The following is a 20,272-nucleotide window of genomic DNA, read 5'->3' as shown; positions in this document are numbered from 1 at the left end:
AAAACAAACAAACAAAGTAGTCAAATCCATTAAGCCCTGCAACTTCCACCCCTGAGAATACCTTTGGAGACTGGATGTTCTGCGTTGCTGATGTAGACAGATACTCATCCAAAATTAGGAAGGTTTCTAGTTTATTCCTAGTCCCAGTTGCTTGATATAGTACCACATTAGGACCTGCACTGTCAAGTCCATTTATTCCATAAGAATTACTTGGTCTTACTGCTCACCTTTGTATCACTACTTACCTCAGTCTTACTTTAAAATTTAGAGGGGGATCCACTGTGCTCCCTCAAAGTTAGACTACTTGAATATTATCTTGCCACTCTCAGATTAGGTATCAATTTATCTATGGGTATGCAAAGAGATGGCTTGTGGGCCATTCTGCCCAAACAGTACAAAGCACAACGACATGGTTGGTCTGTTACCAAAGTAAAGCAAAATTTCACTTAGTCAGCTGTAACTCAATTACCACCAGCATGCAGTCACCCCAAGGCATTAAAGAAAGAAATGAATACCAGCTAGTTTAATTACTTTATTGGGATTGCTGTCTATATACAATACAATTCAGTGTTCAAAGTACTCAGAGCAGTTACTCTTAAATAGTTTAGCATGTCAATCATATAAAATACAACTGAACCAAAAGAATATTAGAAATATGTACATTATGATACATTAAGTATTTTGAATGTGGTTAGTCTGGTCTCCTGCAGCTAAGGGATTAATTCTGTTTTTCCCCCATCCTCATTCAAGAGAACCTTAAAGTGCAAGTAGTTTCCATACATGACCAGTGGAGTCACTTGCACAGTAAGATTCTCTGCATGAAGGGGTAACAGAATCCAGCCCCAAGCAAAAAGTTGTGCTATGGTATCAATACCACAAGAGAATGAGTCGGCACTGACTTAGACAACATTAAAATATTTGTCAGAACTCCTTCACTTCGTACAAAAACAGATAAAACAGCACTGAGGAAGTGCTGCCTGAAGAACGCAGTTCAGATTGTTTATTCTACATACATACGTACATACATTAAACCCGTGTTAACGAAAATAAACCATTGCACTGAATAGTCTGAATACTGTAGGAGTTCTAATTTTCTAGGTTAACATTTCAAGGATACTGCCCTAGTTCAGCTGCAGTTGAACATCCTTCTGCAGACCCAGTTTCGGTCATGTTAGAGTTTTCAGGTTGTAAGCACATGATCTTCTGTATACACAAGAAATACTACTTGTTGCTTTCCTTTGAAGAAAGTGAACTGTGTAGCAGGCAAAATGTGAGGACAGCTCTTATTCTAGTGGGAGCACGAGCTGCCAATTCAATTGCCATGATTTGAACACAATTTACTGATGCAGAGTTTGAGAGAACCCCTAATGAAAGACCACACAACTGAAAATTATACATACATATAGTGCAACGTCAAGCACTTAGCTATCATAGTTCATATTTAACTGCTTTATTCTCCAAGGCCAACACTATCACACTCACACCAGGACAAAAGAAATAATTTCCTACCTGTGTGCCATCACTAGTTTGGAGAGGAGGGAGGGGAAGGGAAGGGTAGCAGCTTAATCCAGTGAAAAGTGGCATCAACTTCACTGACTCCAATCAGGTACCCATGAGAACTGGGCTCCAAAATTGAGAAGTATTACTGTCAGCTAGACCAAGCAGACTTTAAAAAAAAAAAGAACAGTTCTATATTCGCATCTTTTTCTGCGGTTCCAAAGGACCATCTATGGACCCTACGCTGGATATGACCAACTCCTAATGTGCTGTCACACTGTAATAGCTATCTATAGCTCCAAAATGGGAACTCGGGAGAAGATTCCTCCTCCCCTCCCAACTGTATACTGAACAACTATTCTTTGAATTTAATAAAAGAGCCTGGGGAGTCTAGGTACTATAGACAAGCACAGAAGCTTAAAACTTGAACCTGGTAAAGTGCTATCTGTTATTTACTTAAAAATATGACAGAGAAAGTCACTTGCGGTCAGCTTCGTTGTTAGTGGGCTAAAGTATGTACGTTCACTTTGCACAGGAAAGTGAAGAATGAAATGAAAGGCAGTTATCTTTGTAAGCTTCCGCGATAGGTCTGGGCACACAGGAAGCAGCAGCCATGTAGGATTTTTCTGCTGGGAACAAGGCTCAACAAGGATCCCAGGCTGAAGGTTAGAGACAGAATACATAGCACGAAAATATGTTTGAGCTGCAAGCTGGCTGGAATCTTAGCTACAAGCATCCATTCCAGGATACTGGCAAGTCATTTGATTTTTTGCACAGTACACTTAAAAACTGTAGAATCAAGCACAAAAGATCACCCCTCCTCCCCCCTTGTAAATCCAGTGTAGATTCAGGTTTTCCTGGGGATTACTTAAAGCAGTAGAGATAAGACAAGGTGCTTGACTGACAACCTTTGGGGTTGTTATAAGGAAGTGGGCAGTTTGGCTGCCCTTGGAGCATACTGCAACTGCAGTCTAATGCCAAGATTAGCTGACCCAGAGAATATCATGCTGTGCAAAAAAACCCCATTAAGCTGGCAAATTCTAGTTTAGAGACCCTGCTCCTTCCTACAAGACTTCAAATTAGATTGTAATGCATTTCATAGGACAAACTCTGCTGTAGCTGCTTCATGAAAAGCTCAGCGTTAAGCTACATTTGTTATTTTAAAACATCCTGGATCAAGTCACTCCTCTGAAGTTTTTGTTTTTTTGGGGTGGGGGGTTTAGTTCCTTTCCCCACCTTCTAAGCACCATACTTAGCATTAGTAACCACTATTAACTGTGGATGGAAGTGTTGGTCATAGAAAAAACAAGACGTATAACATAAGCAGATACCACAGGTAAGCCAACTTTCCTGGCAAAAGCTTATAGTAGGTAATGGTCCTGAATACTTTTGCTCCAGATGCCATGCTCAAATTTTAGCTACTGCTTTTGTCCCATAAATTAGAGATATGAGGACAGTGATGTTTTAGTCATCTTAGCTAGATATAAAATCCTTATTTTTTTTACTGGCCTTTATTACACTCAAGCTAAAATAAGTAAATTCAACACATCTACAAATATTAAAAAAGTAATAAAAAATGGGTAGGGGGAGGAGTTGGAGTGTCAGATACCTACACATCTTGCACAAAAAAAATCTATTTTTCTTACTTAGAGCAAAAGATGATCCAATACTGTTGAAAAGTGTTTGTTTGTTTTTGTTTTACCAAGACTGTTTGTATTATATATTGGTGCAGTCAAATGTCTGTTTCCATCATGTTTTGAACATAAGAGCACTCTTTTGCTGGCAACACTCTACCAGCAAGGGGACGCCGTATTCAAATTCTGTAGAATGAAATCAACTGATTGGTATCAGCACCCCCAGAAGATTCATTTCAATTGCAGAGGAAGCGATCAGTTTAAGGCATATGAATTTATGCTGGACAGACAGCCTAGTGCCTCTTGTTCTAAGAAAAACCTAATCAATCTTGTACCCACAGAGTCGCAACTTGAAGAAATAGATTTGTAGTTACGTTAATCTGCTCACAGGCCTTTAAAAAGTTCCTGGCTTCTGTCACTGTGCAAGTTTTCGGGGGATGGGGGGGAGGAGGAGGAGGGCTGCACTGTTCTGAAACATACAGCACTCCATTTTAATGGAAGTTTGCCAAAGGCCTAAATTAAGACCTTGAGGATAAGTTTAACTGCAGAAAAATGCACTTAATTGTATAAAAACAAAGATGCAATGATCTAACTGAATGTGTTACGCATACCCAATTAAAACACATTGTTTACAGATACCTGTTAACTAAGCCTGTAAAGGACATAACAGAACAAATAATCCACTTCAACTCTTATAAAGGCAGCTTCAGGCCACTGCAGTGGTTATGAACTTTGCTATGGGTTGACTTAGCTCTAACACGAATAGGGTACTTATTTCAAAGCCTGCTATATCCCCTGAAATATCACACAAGACACTGATAAACTTATATACCCACTCTAGAAATGCAAAAAGTTCATATTATCCACTGTACAAGGAGTGCAAGACTTGCAGAGCTCACCTACTTCTATACAAAATGATACCAACATAAACAAGACAGCATCTAGTTTCAGTGCTCTGTTATAGGGACAGGGTACAGTACCGTATTAGATGCCATCTTTCCTATAGCTGAGAAAAATCTTATTCTCAATGCCCTCAAATAGCACATTCCAGCTCAGCTACCTTGATAAGACCAAATTTCACCTGCTGGCCTCATCTGTTAATCCTCCCATGTCAGAGTTTAAAGTGCAGATAAAACAGATTTTATACTTCGGATGTGTGCAGCTAGTTTGAGATCCCAGTGCCCACTACTGGGTAGACTGAAAAGGAAAGTAGAGTCCACGGCACCTTTGTCCTCTTCCATAAGAAAATGCACTCCAGCCCAAGCCAATTTGTGCACTTCAGCTCAGCAGTTCAGACCAAGTGCTGTCCAATGATCTGGAACCATCAGGAAATACTTGTCCATTGCTTCACAAAACCGGGTACGGTACAATTCTGGAGAGACCACAGTTGGCATTTTACCTAAATGTTTGAAAACCAATAGTTAGACATTGATCAAAGGGAAAAGAAAATATTCTGGTTTACAACAGATTTGTGCTCAGCGACTCCAAGTGCGATTGGAGCTCCAGAATGTGGAACACTGTCCACAAAGAAAATATTAGCTCCATTTCAGAGATGAGAGGTGAAGTGGCTTGTCCAAAATCATATGGGCTGTCTGTGGCAGAACTGGCTATTTAATAGCCAGCCATAAAAAACCATCCTATTGCTTCCGCTGTCAGCAGTGCTTTGAGTTCTACAGCAGCCAGTCCATTAGGATAGTTCCCCAGGGTGTTTTTTTGGGGTTTTTTTTTTTTTTAAAAACAAGCTTAAGGACTTGGTTGTGAAAAACCCCTGACAGTTTGCCAACTAAGAACCTCAGCGTGGAAAGAATTCCCTTGCTATGGGAAAATAGTCACAAGCACTTGATACTATGCTGAGGTATCAGATCTTTTGGGCAGAAAAAAAAAATCATAGAAAACACATTCTCTCCCTGCCCCCCTCCAAACTGCACATGAATCTATTTTTGAGAAATGCCTGTATAGCATTGGATTGCTTCGCAGAGGTATTAAGGACATGTTAGAGGCACAGTGCAGCAAAGACATTCAAACTTGCCAGAGGTACTGAAGAGTGTCTACTCACATCAGCACAGTGCTATCAGAACTACTTAGACCTACCTTTTCAACTGGCCCAGGTAAAACACCACACTAAAACACAGCTACATACAGCCAAGCTAAACACAGTACTTAGGCAATCTCTGAATGAAGGTAGCTCATGTGCCTCAATGGAGAACTGCAGAAAGAACTCCCCAACTCTTTGGAAGACAGCATAATAGGAGAGAGAAACCCAATACGCAGGCTGAGACTAAAGTTCTGGATTATAAAATGTAGGGCTTGCTCTGCACAAGCTTGAGAATGGGGATGAGGGGAGGGAAAAAAAGGACTGTTACATAAATCTGTACTCCTTTGTGAGGTAGGGGGAACAGTCTTGCCCAAAAATCTGTTAACAGTTGTGCTATCAAGGAGTAGACTTAACAGCAACTAAAAAAAAGAGAAGTATTTCACTGTGTCTCAGACTCACCTTGTCCTCCTAAGATGCCTGTTGACTTCACCACCATTTCAAGCTTTTTGTCCCAGGTAAAGGTACGAATGTAATCTGTTAAACAGGATAAAGAAAAATATGCCATGAACTCTATTCTAAACAGTTTTGGCTAAAAAGAAATAAGTTCCAGTTGTTGCATAGCAGTGATACCAGTTCAAGCATCTGCTAACAGTTTCATGTTCTTCTCAAGCTGTCATACTGCATGGAGAGTGCAGGTGAGCCCAGTGAGAACATACCAACTGTTCTTATGCTTATAAAAAGTACTGCTGAGCTCCTACTGTGAGTCACTTAAAAAGTAAGGCGTTCTAAGAACCTGGTTGTAGCCATTCATCCAACCAATCCCAACCTTAGCTGTGGACCTCGCCTTGCTCCTACAGGCAAGTCATGAATGATTAGTAGTATCATCAGATCTAGAAATCCAGGGATTTTTACCTAGTATTCCCCTCTAATAGGACTATTTAAGTGTCTGCACATGCCTCATCTTTAAACAGCAGCTAATGCTGCTTTATCTAGGGGTACCTTTCAGTTGGACTCCATGAAAATAAGGGTCGAGAACACCAGGGATAACCCTGAACAGGAGGAATGGGAGAATTCCATGCAGAAGAGCAATGGGTTTATTCCCAAATCAATTTGGCATATGAGCAAAGCCAACAGTGTCACTTTGACACCCCACATCTTGTTGTTATAAGTTAACTAATTCCATTGCTCTTAAATGGTCCTTTTACCCAATACCTCACATTGGCATTAGGACTAGTGCGTCCATCAGTCCCCACCTTAACACTTATTGTAATTATAGCTTTATATTCAAAAGTTTAAATTCTAGAAATGTGTACCTTCAAGTGCATGCAGCCTACACCTCAGCTGTTTGCATTAAGTTACTCTCAATCATATCTGTTGACTACAAAATTGTCTACCTTGCACCTCAATATTCACTGGAAATAAGAATCTCTTAAATATTTAGTGGTTGGTCACAGAACAAGCATTTTTGGTCAATACACTAACTGAATACTTCAGGAAGAGGTGAACTCTCACATGGTCTTGACGAGTTCATTTCATGGTCCTTCATAATTCTAATTTTTTAAAACAGTTTAGTGCTTTAAAATTTTAGGGTTGAACTATCCAGAAACTTTGACATCCCATATTCAAATATTCCTTTGATGCATCCAAGTTTTTAGCTCCCAGGCTGTTTTATGAATACCTTACAGATTATCAGGATATCATTTAAAAGGAAACATCATCCACTTGATGTAGACAGGATTTTTTCCTTTTAGTACTGGTGCAGTACATATTAGCAGAGAGTGTTCAGACTCACTAGTAACCCATTAAGCCTTGTCAGCAGTTACCTATTGTAACAAGCATCTACATGAAATTGGGAACAAGTGTGAAGCAGTGACTGAAATACAGCTCAATGCCTAAAGTAAGTAAGTTACCGCTCTCCACCTATTGTAGATAACACTAGGGAACATGCTTAGTATTAAAGTCATGGTTTTGTAAAACAATGCTCATCTGCAAGTTTTTGGGACCTGTAGTTTTAATTTCCTTCAAACATGTTTTAATATCGTGCAAATCAGATACTTAGGCAGGTCTTAATCATCCAAACATGGAAGACACCAGTCTCTACTAAACTGAGACTTAGTTAACTATGTTGAACAAAACAAAACACAACACAACACAGAACAACCAATTCTAAAAGCCCGAGCACTACTACAGCTATAGTACACTGGAAATTTTAGGCTGATGATTTTGCCTAGGGATGTTTTAACTTGGAACTTAAATGAGAGCTGGAAGTCACAACACTAGTTAAGATGGAGCTAGGAATTAAATAAGGGAAACCCCAGTTGAAGCTGTGCCTCCATGTCTCAGCTTAGCCTCTGAAGCAAAGGGCACATTTACACCTGCAATTAATGCAAAGCAATACTCTCTGGTGCTTATCGCATCAGAATTTATTGCTCCCAGGTATGCTGTTTCCATGTGTGCCCAGGACCACAGCACACTGAGCTGTCAGAACAGCCCCAGCTGGCACGGGGCTCCAGCTGCAGAGTATAAAAACCCCACAGCAGGAGAGTACTTACTATCCTGCTATGGAGTGGATTAGTTTACTCCTGCCTAACAGCACTGCACATGTAGGAGGTGAGACGTGTACTGCAGAGGTAAATCAGGCAGCTCTGCAGTAAATGGCTCATGTAGAACACAATGAGTTTAGCCAGCAAATATCAGTGACATGTCTAACAAAACATAATTCAGCAATACATTATATTATGATTTTCCTACAATACTAGAAGTAGTGTGCGACCAAATGCATTAAATGCTATTTTGCTGAAGAGATGTATTTTTATTAAAAGGCTAAAGGTGATTTATAGGAAAAAAAAGCAGCTTTGTCAGAGAAAAAAAAAAAAATCAAGCTTAAGCACAATTGTACAAAAAAGTAACAGGTCAGCGTTAAATAATATTCTGTGGGAGGAAAGGGGATAAAAGCAGCACCCCCCCCACTTTTACTTTCCCAAGCCTTCCAATCCCACAAAAGACCTGGCTTAGTGAAACAAACAAAAAAATTAAATAAAAAACCAAATCAGAGACCATTTATTAGAATATGAAAAACACCAATTATATATTATTTTGGGCAGAGGCTAAAAAAATGCAGACTTCTCCAAAGCTCAATGAACCAGCTCAAGTCCCCAGGGGAACAGAAAAGCCTGGCTAGCAGACCTCTTTCTTCCCTAAATCCAAGACCATGTAAGCATTGACTTCACTGATGCAAATAAGTCTTTGCTTTGCATATTCCAGTAAAAACTTTCAAGTTGCAACTGGAATGGTCTCACTGATCCAGCTCCCCACCCACCATTAGTGTAACAATCAGCATAACAGTCTAGAAACATCCTTTGGAGTTCCAGGCCTGGTAGAGTATCTAGAAGCATCTCTATTACTTAAAATGTCCCCCCCATCTAAACACAACAACCCCCCCCCCAGGGGTTTCTAATCAAAGTAATTTAACAATAAACAGTTTAGATTTTCTTGAAGTCTTATTCAAAACCAGCTGCCCTAAAATTAGTCTCGACTTCTACCTTTCCATTCCTGAATTTGAAGCAGAAATCCCTAGGTAAAATTCTGCAGCTTGCAGCAGACTAGAACACAAGTCGACAACTTTTTCCCCCCAACAGCGGGATGCTGCTTGTAACCCGCCCAAACTTCCTGCTCCCTGTCCCTCAGACCAAACACAGAGGCGTTTCCCAAGCCTTGTGGACACTCCCACCCACACTACAAGACAAGACCCCTCTTCATTCTCCTCTGAGTGTCTGCATAAAGGACTGCCACACCGCATTAAGCAAGCGGACAGTAGCTCATGAGCCAACAAGCAGTCTAGAAGCTTCCCTCCATTTCTGACCACCACAGTATGTGGGAATCAGACTACAGTGGTTGGACTAAATGACTTCCAAGATCTTCTTCCAGCCCTATTTATCTATGATTCTATGACAGTGCTGAAAGCCTCTACAAACCGAGCCTGCTGATTTTTGGGGGAAGCGAGGTCCAGTGAACATATGAATGGGGCCCACAGACTCAAACCAGGAGACAGAAGTCTCACAACCATGTCTGTCTACGCAGGAAAACACAGTGAAGTTACAGCATATACACCAAAGCCTGGCTCAAAGCAGCAGAAGACGCACCCAAACTCTGGCTAATAACAGTGGTATAAATGCATAAATTAGTAAAATAATTTAGACTTTAAAAAAAGTGAGCAAGAATAAAAGGTTACATACCAATGATCCCAACCACCAGCTCATTGGTGGTGTCATCACGACCCACCAGCAAAGAATAGTCAATAATAAGATGACTGGAAAGAAAGTGAGAATCACTGTGGATGGAAGCTCTCAGAACAGCTTTGCAATGGGATCGGATGTACAGCGGGTTGTCCCGTACCATCTTCAGGAGGTTTTCATCCAAAAGGACAACATCGCAGCTTTCCTTCCCAGTGTCGGTTTTCACATTTCTATTCCGGAGGGAGCCCTTCAGGTCAAACACCTGGCAGCAGAGAACAGTAACACTGTGTTCCATGAGAACTAAGTCTGTTTTACATCCCTCCACAATGTTAAAGATTCCAGCATATCCAAGACTTGTGAACATGGAACAAATACCCATCTAAAACACTGACCAATAACTAGCCAGCAGACCAAATATATACACGTGAGTCTACTACTCATCCATTTGTAGCTTTTAAGTGAGCTATTTTGATGTGCATTTTGACTCTTAGAAGGAAAATGCACTCAGGTTACCTTTAAACTGCTGAATATGAAGAAAGCTAGTGCTGTTACTGTGTTTTGTACAATGGAGAAGGAAGCAGACCATGGTGTCAGTGTTTGAACATCTTCCAAGCTTGTTATGAAAAGCTTGAAAATTCTCCACTACAACCAAACTTTGGCACTGGGGTAATAAATCCACAAAGCCATTTTAAAAAACAAGGTTTCTTTAACTCAGTAGAAGGCAGTCAGCGAAACCAAACCAATTCAATATCCCTCTACTACACCTTAAAAAGATCAAAAAGGGTTTCTTTTGTCATCAAGAGTAATTACAGTGGTAATGATGAAAACCCATCTGCCAAAGTGGTTCATATTCTTGGGTAATCATTACTAGCAATTAGTTTTGCCAGTTCCTATGCAGCATTTCAGAGCAAAATATTAACTGCAAAATTGCATCCAGTTGTTACCATGTTTGCAGAAAGACAGAAGATAAGCAATACAATCTGTTTAAAAGGCCTACAGCCTTTGCCCTTCAGCTTCTAGAAAATTACAGCCCTTACCTAATCTAGTAAGAGTTTTAGGTCAAGTTTCACAGCTTAAAAGCTCCATTAGAACAAGATGATCATACGTGCATGACAACAATTACAATTTGATACAAGTAAATTAATGGCCATGTACAGACATTCAGTTTCTCCTTGGAAAACAGCAACTCTTCCTAGGAGAAACCATACATGTACAGGTGATCATAATTTTTTTTCCCCTGGGGCAAAAAAAAGGCTGCTCCAGGAGAAAAACAACCTAGGAACAACCAGGGTTAAATCACTCCTGGGAGTCTCTCCTGAGAACTGTACATGTTCTTTTCTGAAAGAACAGCAGTCCCTCCTCCCAGCATGCTTTGCTTACCCTCTGCTCCCTGGAACCTGTCACTCACTGGAGTGCTCCCTGCTTTGGAGCAATAGTAGACAGCACGCCCCTTCATAAATTCCCACATTATGCTGCAGGGAGACAGGATGACCCTGAACAATCTGGGGCAGGTAATCAGGGCTGCCCTATGCACTGCTGCCATTCTATCTTCAGGCAGGCAGAGAGCCTGCAAGGCATGCTGAGGTGTGTGCAGAGGGACCTCCTGGCTGTGCAGCATCAGCACTGCAAGCTCTCAGTTCTTCAGGGGCTCAGCATTCAAATGTTTTTTCTGGCATCTCTAGACTAGGAGAGAAAATTTATGGAAGAAGTCTCCTAGATCATCTGAAAGTATGTATAGCTATAGTGTCTGCCTTTGAACTCCTTGGACAAAAAGAAAGAAAGAAGTGTTGTTTTGGCCAACTATCTCCTAACTGGCCAAAACTGAGCTGTCAGAATAAACCTGGTGCTTCAGGCAGAGCCACCTGTTTGCTAGTAATGGGGACATAATAAGATTTCTGATTTAAAAAGGCAGTCTTCACTACAGCCATAATGGCTAAAGAGCTCTACCCTGGATCACTAAGTCTCCCCCCACTCGCGCCAGGGTCAAGTTATTTCAGCAGTGAGCAACAGTAGAACAGGTCATGACAACAGTTCAGAAAAACTACACAGCAGGAGCAGAGTCGCATTGTATATTTATTCCTCACCTGAGCCATTTTTCTGCCATAGAATAGGTTTTCCATGACAAGCAAATCCAGTTTCTTCTCAGTGTTGTTTTGAGAATTCTTATATCCAATCCTATACACTCCAAGGATTTTGGCCAGTGCTGTTGGCTTCTGTTCAAGAAAATACAGATAGTAGCAATACTAAATTGCTAAACTCCTATCTCTGTGCAGTTTTCTTTTCTTTTAAATCAAATATATTAAAAGTAGTCCAGGTGAAATTTAAAATTCATTCTTTCCATCAGTTATGGGCACTACTCTTCACTATATCTTATCTGTTCATCCCCTTCATTTTGAAAGCTACCGGTATGAAAAAAGGTAACGTGAGAACACAATTTGTAAGATTTTCTAGTCCTACCTTCTGCTGAACAGCATTAATGATGTAGGTGAAGTAATGTGGGGCAAAATCTAGGAAAGACTGGACCTCCAAACGAGGCATCTGTTTCAAAATGAATCTATCATCTGTTAAGATTAAAGGTAAAAAAAATTACATGAGTAGAATACAAAATATTAACTATAAAAGTCTTTCACAAGCTTAACATGCAACAACAAAAAACCACACCAGTTTTCATTTTCTCTTAATCCTTGCATTTAGAGGTTTTTATTTTAGGCATCAGAATTTTCTGGTATTCATAAAATTTTAATTAGGCAAATCATAGCTCATTTGTAGGCATTATTTTAAAAGTGACTGTTAAGTAATGAGAATTTTCTCTGGGTTATGAGGCAGCATCAGCACTCTCTGAAGTCTTACTCTCCCACAGAAAATGAGAACTACATGAGCAATCACCTTCCTGTGACAAAACTGCTCAATGTAGATCAAAAACACGTACTGTGTGTATTGTCAGAACACATGTTATGGAAACCACTACTCATTTTTCACTTAGAATTTTTCAAGCTATCCACCAACTCAAGTGCCACATTAAGTACATGGGCCTGGGGTGGGAAGGAGAATAAAAACACTCCCTTCTGCTTGCACAAAAAAAAGCAAGAAAGTTAAACACTGGAAAGGGAAGAAATAAATCTGCTCTCACCTTCTGTCACATAGAATGCAGCTCCTGACTTGCCTCCACGAGCTTGCCAGGGCACAGAGTGAGAGAGGGAACGGATAAAGTCCTCCTCACTGCTCCCAAGAATCACTTCACGCATCTTGTGGAACTCTCCAGCATAATAAATCCGACAGTAAAACTTCGCATTAGCATCTGAAAATTCTGCAGACAGAGGATAAATTTAAGGAATGCAAAGCTCATTTACCAGGACAGATATTTGATCAGTAGCACTTTCAGGAGTTTTAACATCCCTCTTGACCACTGACAAGAAGTCTCCACATTTGAATCTAAAGCATCTCATCCACCAACCACAATACTTTGTAGGGCTTAAAAAAGGAAAGGAAGTCTTCAACAAAATCCCCAAAAGTTAGCTCACAGTGGCCGTGTCCATACAAGCATGGAAGTTTGGTTCCCTGAGGACACAAAGCAGTGGCACACCTTGTGCTGCTGCTTGTTATTTGCCCCTGGGGAATGCCTGTGCCATGCACCCCCTGGTATACAGCAGATTACCCCTAGTGGGGTAGGAGAGGCTGAGGCCAGCAGCCGTGCTGGCCCCAGCAGCCATCCCTGGGATCCTGGGGGCTGGAGAAGCTGTAGCCACAGAGATCCTGCTGCTTGGAGTCTGGCTGGCAGCTGGAGTGCGACTCCAGCTGCCCAGGCTCGTTTTGGGCAACACATGCTGCCCCCATGTGCACCGCCCTGCTTTATCTTCACGCGCATTTTTTACCTCAGGATTTCCCAAGGTCAAAAAACACCCCCACACTACCTTGCAGCACAGGGAACACCTGAATGTGCAATGTGGCACCACAGATAGGTCTGCAGCACCACGTGTGGCACGGCTGCACTCATCTGGACACGACCACTGCATTAAAGCACTATGCTTTCCATTCTTACGTGCCAGTATAAGTTAGGCTTTGTAGGGTGTTTCTGTAATAAACCTCTCCCCATGGCCTGTGGTAAGAATGCTGTTGTGTTCATTTTAAGCTAGAAAATGGCAGGACATCAACTCTAAGTTCTATCAGGAAGCTACTTCTGCACTTTGTCAAGAAGCAATTGCCAGCCTGCAACCAATTCAAAGCCTCAAGATTTTTTACTTACGAAGTTCTACATGGGGATTCACTAGCTGTTTCTTTTGTGCATCGCCTCCATCCACTTCATCTGCAAGGAAAAGGGGCATGTCAGACAAACATATACATTTCAAAAACCAAAAGAGCAATACATGAGTAAGTCCATTAAATTCTGATTAAACATGAGATATTAGCAGCAGGAGAGCTAAAAACTCCCCTAATAAGATCAGTTATCACATGAAGTTACAGTAATAATTCCTAAGCCATTTGTTGAAGTGAATTAGCTTTGTTTCCAATATTTAAAAATAAATTGCATGCTGTCATTTCAGTGTACTACAGAAAACAAAGCCACAGCTGGTCACTGTACCAAATCCTCAACATATTGTAGGTATTGAAGAAAATGTACTGTTAGTGTATCTTGTTAGACTCTTAACTCCAAAAGAAAATGAAACAGACTAGTTAAACTAGTGTCTCAGAAATAGTCAATGGCATAGCTGGTCTAAGAAAATAGCTTTTATAAACCAGAATTCACAACTGGTCTGCGTGAGCAACTTTATTAAAAGGAGTAGCTCCACCAACCAAAACAAAAAAAAAAAACCCACAGCCTCAGCTCTATATATTATAAATAAAACATGTTTCTCCTTTCTGCTTTCCCCGTAATCCATGGACTGAAGCAACACAGCATGCCACGATGTTAAGACAAGAGACTGGACTAAAGCCCATTTGCTCATTACTAACTCTTCCTGATTTAAAGAATTAAAAAAAAAAATACAACTTCAGAATATACTGTACTGGTAGAGCTCTGAAGCTATATAAATCCCCATCTACTATTTACAGGAGACGTAACATTGCAAGAGAAAACCAAATCCCTTTTAGGTTCAATGGAAATGGTATCCCTAGCCCTTAGACTCTTGAAAAACCCAGCTGGCATGAGCTTGGGCTTAGAGTAGGATGCACCCTTGGGAATGCAGCAGATTTAGCTAGGAAGGAGAACAGATATGCACCTTGAGGCTCTGCTCCTTGATTCTCTGGTCCCTCTTTGCCCATTTGCCCAACTTGGTAATAGGCACTGTCTGCACCACGCAAGGTCTCTTTCTTCTGAGAAGACAGGTCAGGGCTCTTCCCTCCTGTACCACGGAAAAAGGACAGAACTCCAGAAGCCTTTTTGGCTAAAATATAGATAAAAGTAGAAGAGAGAAAAAAAAGAATTAAGAACATTCTTTCTACAGCCATATAAAGCACACCAGAAATCAAAACACATTCTCAAATTATTTCTCTTGTTGGAAATATAATTAATAGTAATATGATTACAGACCTATCAAATCATTCTATTGGATGTTAGGATCAGGCCAGAACCAATTTAAACTTACTATTTTAGTTAGCCTAATGTTTCAGGATACTACACCTTAAATATTTCAGGAGTTATTAGCGAAACTGCACATCTAATGCCATGGAAATCCTCTGCTTTAAATCATTCCCATTGCAATGGTATCAGTGCAAGAAGTTAAAAAAAAAATCTTAATTCAGTCAGTTTAAGACACATGCATAAACAAACTACAAGAAACAACCATGCACATATTCCTGATTCAAAGAACCACCCTGTAGATATTCCCAAGTAGAAATGTCCATGGCATTTTAGTAAGTCTGCTATCCATATTTAAAAATATTAATTTACTCTGACTCTACTACTGTTTGAGAAGAGCTAAGGTAAAAACAAAACAAGACTAGACTGGTCATGGGGTACAGAATCTAAGTCTGCTACTTAAAAAAAGATGAGTGGTGTTTGGGGTGACAGGAGAGAGGAGGAAAAAAAAAAAAAGTACAAGGAAAACCACTAACAAAAGAAACCTTCAAAAGAGTGCAGGAAACGGACACCTAATTGACTCCAAGTTCTAAAGGTCAGTAAGACCAAGATGTAGATCTTGGAAATGGAAATCCAGTTTGTTACATCTCTTGTAAGTTAGCTCTAGGTCTTGGTGAAAATAAAGTAAAGTAAAATTTTCTTTAAAAGTAAATCTAGAGCTGGGCCAGGCAGGGTTTTAGAGAAACAATAGCTAGTCTTACGCTGCTCTGCTTCTGCTGTACGGCTTGGCTGCCCTGCGTTCATCTCTGGTAACCTGACTGGACTGCTGTTCTTTGGCTTGTTGTCCGACATACTGAAAAAAGAGGGGGGGGGGGAAACAAAACAAAACAGATTTAAAGTTATTTATAGCCAAACTAGAGCTTTAAGTGATCCAGAAAAAACAAAAGAATAAAGCTTGTCAGGGTAAACTATTATGTTCTGTAAATAAAGGAGGAGGAAAGAATTAAGCCATGGGGAGAGCTAGATATTCATGCACTTCTAGGTTTCCAGCCTTCCTTCAAAAAAATCACTTACTCCCTTCCCCTAGTTAAAGAAGAGAGCAAGTGGCTTCAGAGCAACAACTTTTCTAGTTAGAGCCAAGCACCCAATGCTACCTAAACAGGACCTTGGGCTTCTCTAGCAACAGCTTGGGCCTGACTACTGCACTTCTCCAAGGCTAAAACAGACAAGACTTCACTTGGGATTCTATAAAAAGCAACTGTTCCAGCTTGTTTTGACAAAAGTTAAAACCTCAGACTAATCAGCCCTTGATTAAACCAGTCATCTGTTTTAGCCCAAGATTTTAAACAATCTTACTGCTGTCCCTTGGCAAGCACAATTAGGCAGACAGGCTGGTTAAGAGGGCAGGCTACAAGCCATCCAGTCACAAGGTACCTCTGTTACCTCAAGGTGCAGTGACAAGAGATAGCCATATTGAAAATGGGGACACTAGACATTGCCAGGAGACAAAGTCTTTGGTATATGGATATGGGAAAACATTTTGAAGACTTTACCCTGGCCATCTCGCTATGCCTAGAACATTTCCATGCCTTTTAGGAATTAGTCTGTAACCTGTTTGACTGAAGTCCTTCTTCAGTACTGCTCTTCAGAGATGCTTTGGATAACTCATCCAGGGCATTTCTATATTCCTTGCAACTGAAAGGGAAGAAGCAATAGCTTACATTCTAACTCTTAGTCTTTGCACTTGAATTCAGGAGGCAACAGAAAGTAGAAAAACCACCTAGTAGAGAAAGGCCACCTACCTTGCAGCTAACCCTCCACATAAGCCCTCCCCACCCCACCTCCCACCAGGTTACAAAACAAAGTAAAATAATCACTTAAAAGCACAGACTTATTTTAAAATGAAGTCTAACAGTCTCACAATCCTAAGGAAGTTGTCAGAGAGCTGAAACTTTCTTTCAAGAATCCTGCTGCCTGATAATGCACAAGGAACACTAAAGATGAGTTTGCTCCCTTAAATTGTATTCACCAAGTCAACCACTTGAGAAATGCAGCACTAGAGGAACAGGAAAGCTGGTTACTGGTAAGAACCCTCTTACATTGGCCAGAGTTACTATAACTAAACTGTGGGGATGAAGAGAGATCATGTTATGACACTAGACCTCTCCACCAGCAACTAGAGATGTCCAGTGCAACACTGCTAAAGAGCCGGGGGAGCAGGGGGAAGGGGAAAGGAAGGGGGCTTTACTAGGTTCTGCAGGCACCCTAGAAAAATAGTGTTTTGATGCTGCAGAAATATCTTTATACATAGTTTCACTGTCAATTCTTGTTGTGTGGTACAATTTAGATGCAAGTTTGGAAATCATTTTATCCATCAAAACTACATACACGAGCATCTCATTTTTCCAAATATGAAAAAGTCATGTCAGCTTTGGAGGGAATTCTCATATAGGAGCTCAATGACAGTCTCTTGTATGCCCTCTGCCTCCCATAGTTACTGAGGACCTTACAGGCATTTGAGTTGAAAAAATAAACAAATGGACAAAGAATAAAGTTCAATACCTGAGAGCAAAAGCTATAATGGAGCTGGGCTCCTTTTCACAGACTGCAATTGGTACACGTTCATGTTCATACATTAGGTAGTGTTTATCTGGGTCACTGCATGAAAGAAAGAAAAGACTGTTTACATACTGCAGCAAGTCTCTGAAGACAGCAGACAGAAGAGGTTACATTTTTGTTCAGTAATGAATTTCAGCAAATACAAACCAGAAACAAGTCACTTGGAACTGAAAGTCAGACCTGGAACCAAAGTGTTTTCTTTTCTCCCTATTATCTGTAGGCAACATAGTATACACTACAGAACACTGTTAGGAATCTAATAAAATTAAGAACAAATGTTAGTGCAAGCTGTGTTCACTTCAGGCAAGCATATTATTACAAAGAACCAGCTCTAAATTACAAGATAAATTTCTGTTTAGAAAGCAAATTTTCCAAGTGCTTTTACTTGGATGGTCTTGAAATTAGATGTGCTAGATAGGGTTAGCATTCCAAATCTAGGCCCATATGACAGAGGGAAGAGTGATACAGTCCCCAAATTAACATGTTGATCAAGCTTGAGGGAGTCTACAAAGGTTTTCTTTTTCTCCCGCTCATACCTAGACTTCAGGACATGGTTCTGAATTGTGCCCAAAAAGGGTCAACATTAGCCCCCAGCTGACACATGCCATTACTACTCTGGGGAAGCAAAACAGAACTCAAAGAGCCAAGTTCTACAGATTGGCTTGTGGGTGTTAGCCTCAAGCCAAATGGGTCACACCACACACACGCACACTTATTAGTCAAAAGACTTTCAAGCCTCCTAATTTTCAGGTTAGCTGAGAGGCCACAGGGAATATGCAACAGCTACTGAACCTGACCTATATCTAGCCAACATTGGTATGAATCTTGATAGACATCTGGAAAAAAGAGAAAAAAGTATAGACATGCTACTGTAATCTTTACATCAGGTAAAATTCTGACAGACAGAGACAGAGTAGCACACACAAGACATATGAATTATTTTCAAAAAAGGATTTTGAAGAGGGAGGGGTTTGAGTTTATAGAAAAAAAGAGAGAAGATAAGTGGAGATGGCCTAATGGAACACAAGCAGCCATTTTCTATGGGAATTGTCTGCAGTTAGGTAGAAGATGCATGATCTATAGGTTTAATGTTGGGTAGCTGAAGATACTGTTGAAATGGCATCATTATCCTCGGGTTGCCAAATCTGTGCTACGCTAGATACCGAATAGGAGCCACTGACAGCTGAAGTCTAGTTCAGAGGCTTCAAGCAGTTTTCAGCAATTTGAGAAGACAGAATTTAGCAAAGTCTCAAATGAGCAAATACATCCAAGGAACCTTCATTCCCTGTTAAGTTTGTCACTGAAACCTTGGGTGAACAAGTAAGCATGTACGATAAGACTAGATTTACACACAGGGAGCTCCAAACTGTCGCATAAATTTCTCCACTTGACAGAGAGCATGTTCACATCTTTCCAAAGCCACAGCTTATCAGATGCAACCTGGCCTGCTTCAGCAAAGATAGCACCATTTTTGTGCCCAGTGGTAGCCCCAGTATTACTTACAAAGGGAATGGAATGGGATTGTAGCTGTTTCCAGGCAACAAGTTAGCTAAAATGGCTTTCATAGTAGATTTCTCCTTCACCTGGCTGTCTGTAGACCCCACCAAGTGTCCATCAAACACATCTGGAAAGAAGATGTTATTCAGCGTCATTAAACATCCACCAGTAGAGCCAAAGCTTTAAAACTAGGTCTGGGGTATAGTCAATTGATCTTCATTTTACCAAATTTTATTTGAGGAGCTCAAAAGAACTTCACAGATCTTTTTACTATTTTACTTCAGAAAATTAGAGCAGAGGTCAAGCAACCCGTCTCAAGGTACATCCATGATTCTATTGCCAGCTTGTTTTAACCTTATTTCCATTTCAAATAGCCCATCCCCTTGCCGCCACTGTTGAATATACGTATCCTTTTATACTGTAACGTACATTGTAGTACCAGCAGAAATGCAAACTGTAACTTCAGATTTCAATAGGTTAGCTATGATGGTCTTCTTACAGAACACAATAGGTTCCTTGTCAGCCGCAAAAGAGTTTGCTTAATGCAAAAAGGGAAGAGGAGGAGGGGAGACAAGTATCCATCTGAGGTCATTCAAGGCTCACATGATTTTAAATGTTTGGTCCATTTTCTGTGACCACTTTGCCCAACAAACTAGACCTACAGTTCATAGAAATTGGGCCAAATGGTTAATATGCCTTGCTTCAAGAGAAAGTCAGACTATCATGCACTAAATGAACCTTATATGCCTGCTGCTAAGTGATATGCCATACAACAGACTGTCATTGGATTGTACCTTCTGAGGCGCTGGTAGGTTCTTGTTCAGGAACCGTACTGACAAAAGAGGACCCCCCTGTCAGTTGCTCTGACATAACCTCAGGAGGAGTAGGCAGCTGGAGATGGGTGGAGCCTGTGGAGCTCTGACTTGACAAGGTAGTCATGAAACGATCTTCTGAAAGTACAAGTGCACAGAACAGCATTTCAGGTTGTCATCAGAAACTGCAATATATGCTTTGCTCCTGAACCCTATGTTCATGTGTGTAACAATTCCTCATATGCAATAAGATTGTTACCCTGGAAAGTGAAAGAATGATGCAAGGAGAACCAGCACCAAGCAAGTGAACAGTAAGAGGTGAAAATGCAATCTACATACCGTATTTTTCGGACCATAAGACGCACTTTTTCCCCCCCAAAAGTGGGGGGAAAACGAGGGTGCGTCTTATGGTCCGAAGGTGTGTGTCC

General features: G+C 40.7%; 1 protein-coding gene across 4 annotated transcripts in view; it reads right to left on the bottom strand.

The window, feature by feature from the left end:
* Positions 1-520: 520 nt before the first annotated feature.
* Positions 521-20,272, bottom strand: part of PIKFYVE (phosphoinositide kinase, FYVE-type zinc finger containing) — a 98,837-nt gene continuing 79,085 nt past the window's right edge. For 3 of the 4 annotated variants that reach the window (XM_019554191.1, XM_019554193.1, XM_019554194.1), the window contains 13 exons: positions 19,827-19,982; positions 19,039-19,159; positions 17,479-17,574; positions 16,528-16,611; positions 15,678-15,769; positions 14,618-14,782; positions 13,645-13,704; positions 12,532-12,708; positions 11,859-11,962; positions 11,486-11,614; positions 9,402-9,663; positions 5,626-5,700; positions 521-4,530 (listed from right to left, as the gene is read on the bottom strand). In XM_019554191.1, the coding sequence (XP_019409736.1) occupies positions 4,415-4,530; positions 5,626-5,700; positions 9,402-9,663; positions 11,486-11,614; positions 11,859-11,962; positions 12,532-12,708; positions 13,645-13,704; positions 14,618-14,782; positions 15,678-15,769; positions 16,528-16,611; positions 17,479-17,574; positions 19,039-19,159; positions 19,827-19,982 (1,637 nt within the window). In that variant the 3' untranslated portion in view covers positions 521-4,414. The remainder of the gene's footprint in view (positions 4,531-5,625; positions 5,701-9,401; positions 9,664-11,485; positions 11,615-11,858; positions 11,963-12,531; positions 12,709-13,644; positions 13,705-14,617; positions 14,783-15,677; positions 15,770-16,527; positions 16,612-17,478; positions 17,575-19,038; positions 19,160-19,826; positions 19,983-20,272) is intronic. The other variant, XM_019554192.1, reaches the window with a different exon arrangement.

This window comes from Crocodylus porosus, unplaced genomic scaffold, assembly GCF_001723895.1.
Source record: "Crocodylus porosus isolate Cpor-Errol unplaced genomic scaffold, CroPor_comp1, whole genome shotgun sequence".
NCBI lineage: Eukaryota > Metazoa > Chordata > Crocodylia > Crocodylidae > Crocodylus > Crocodylus porosus.
This window is presented reverse-complemented; position numbering and strand designations above follow the sequence as displayed.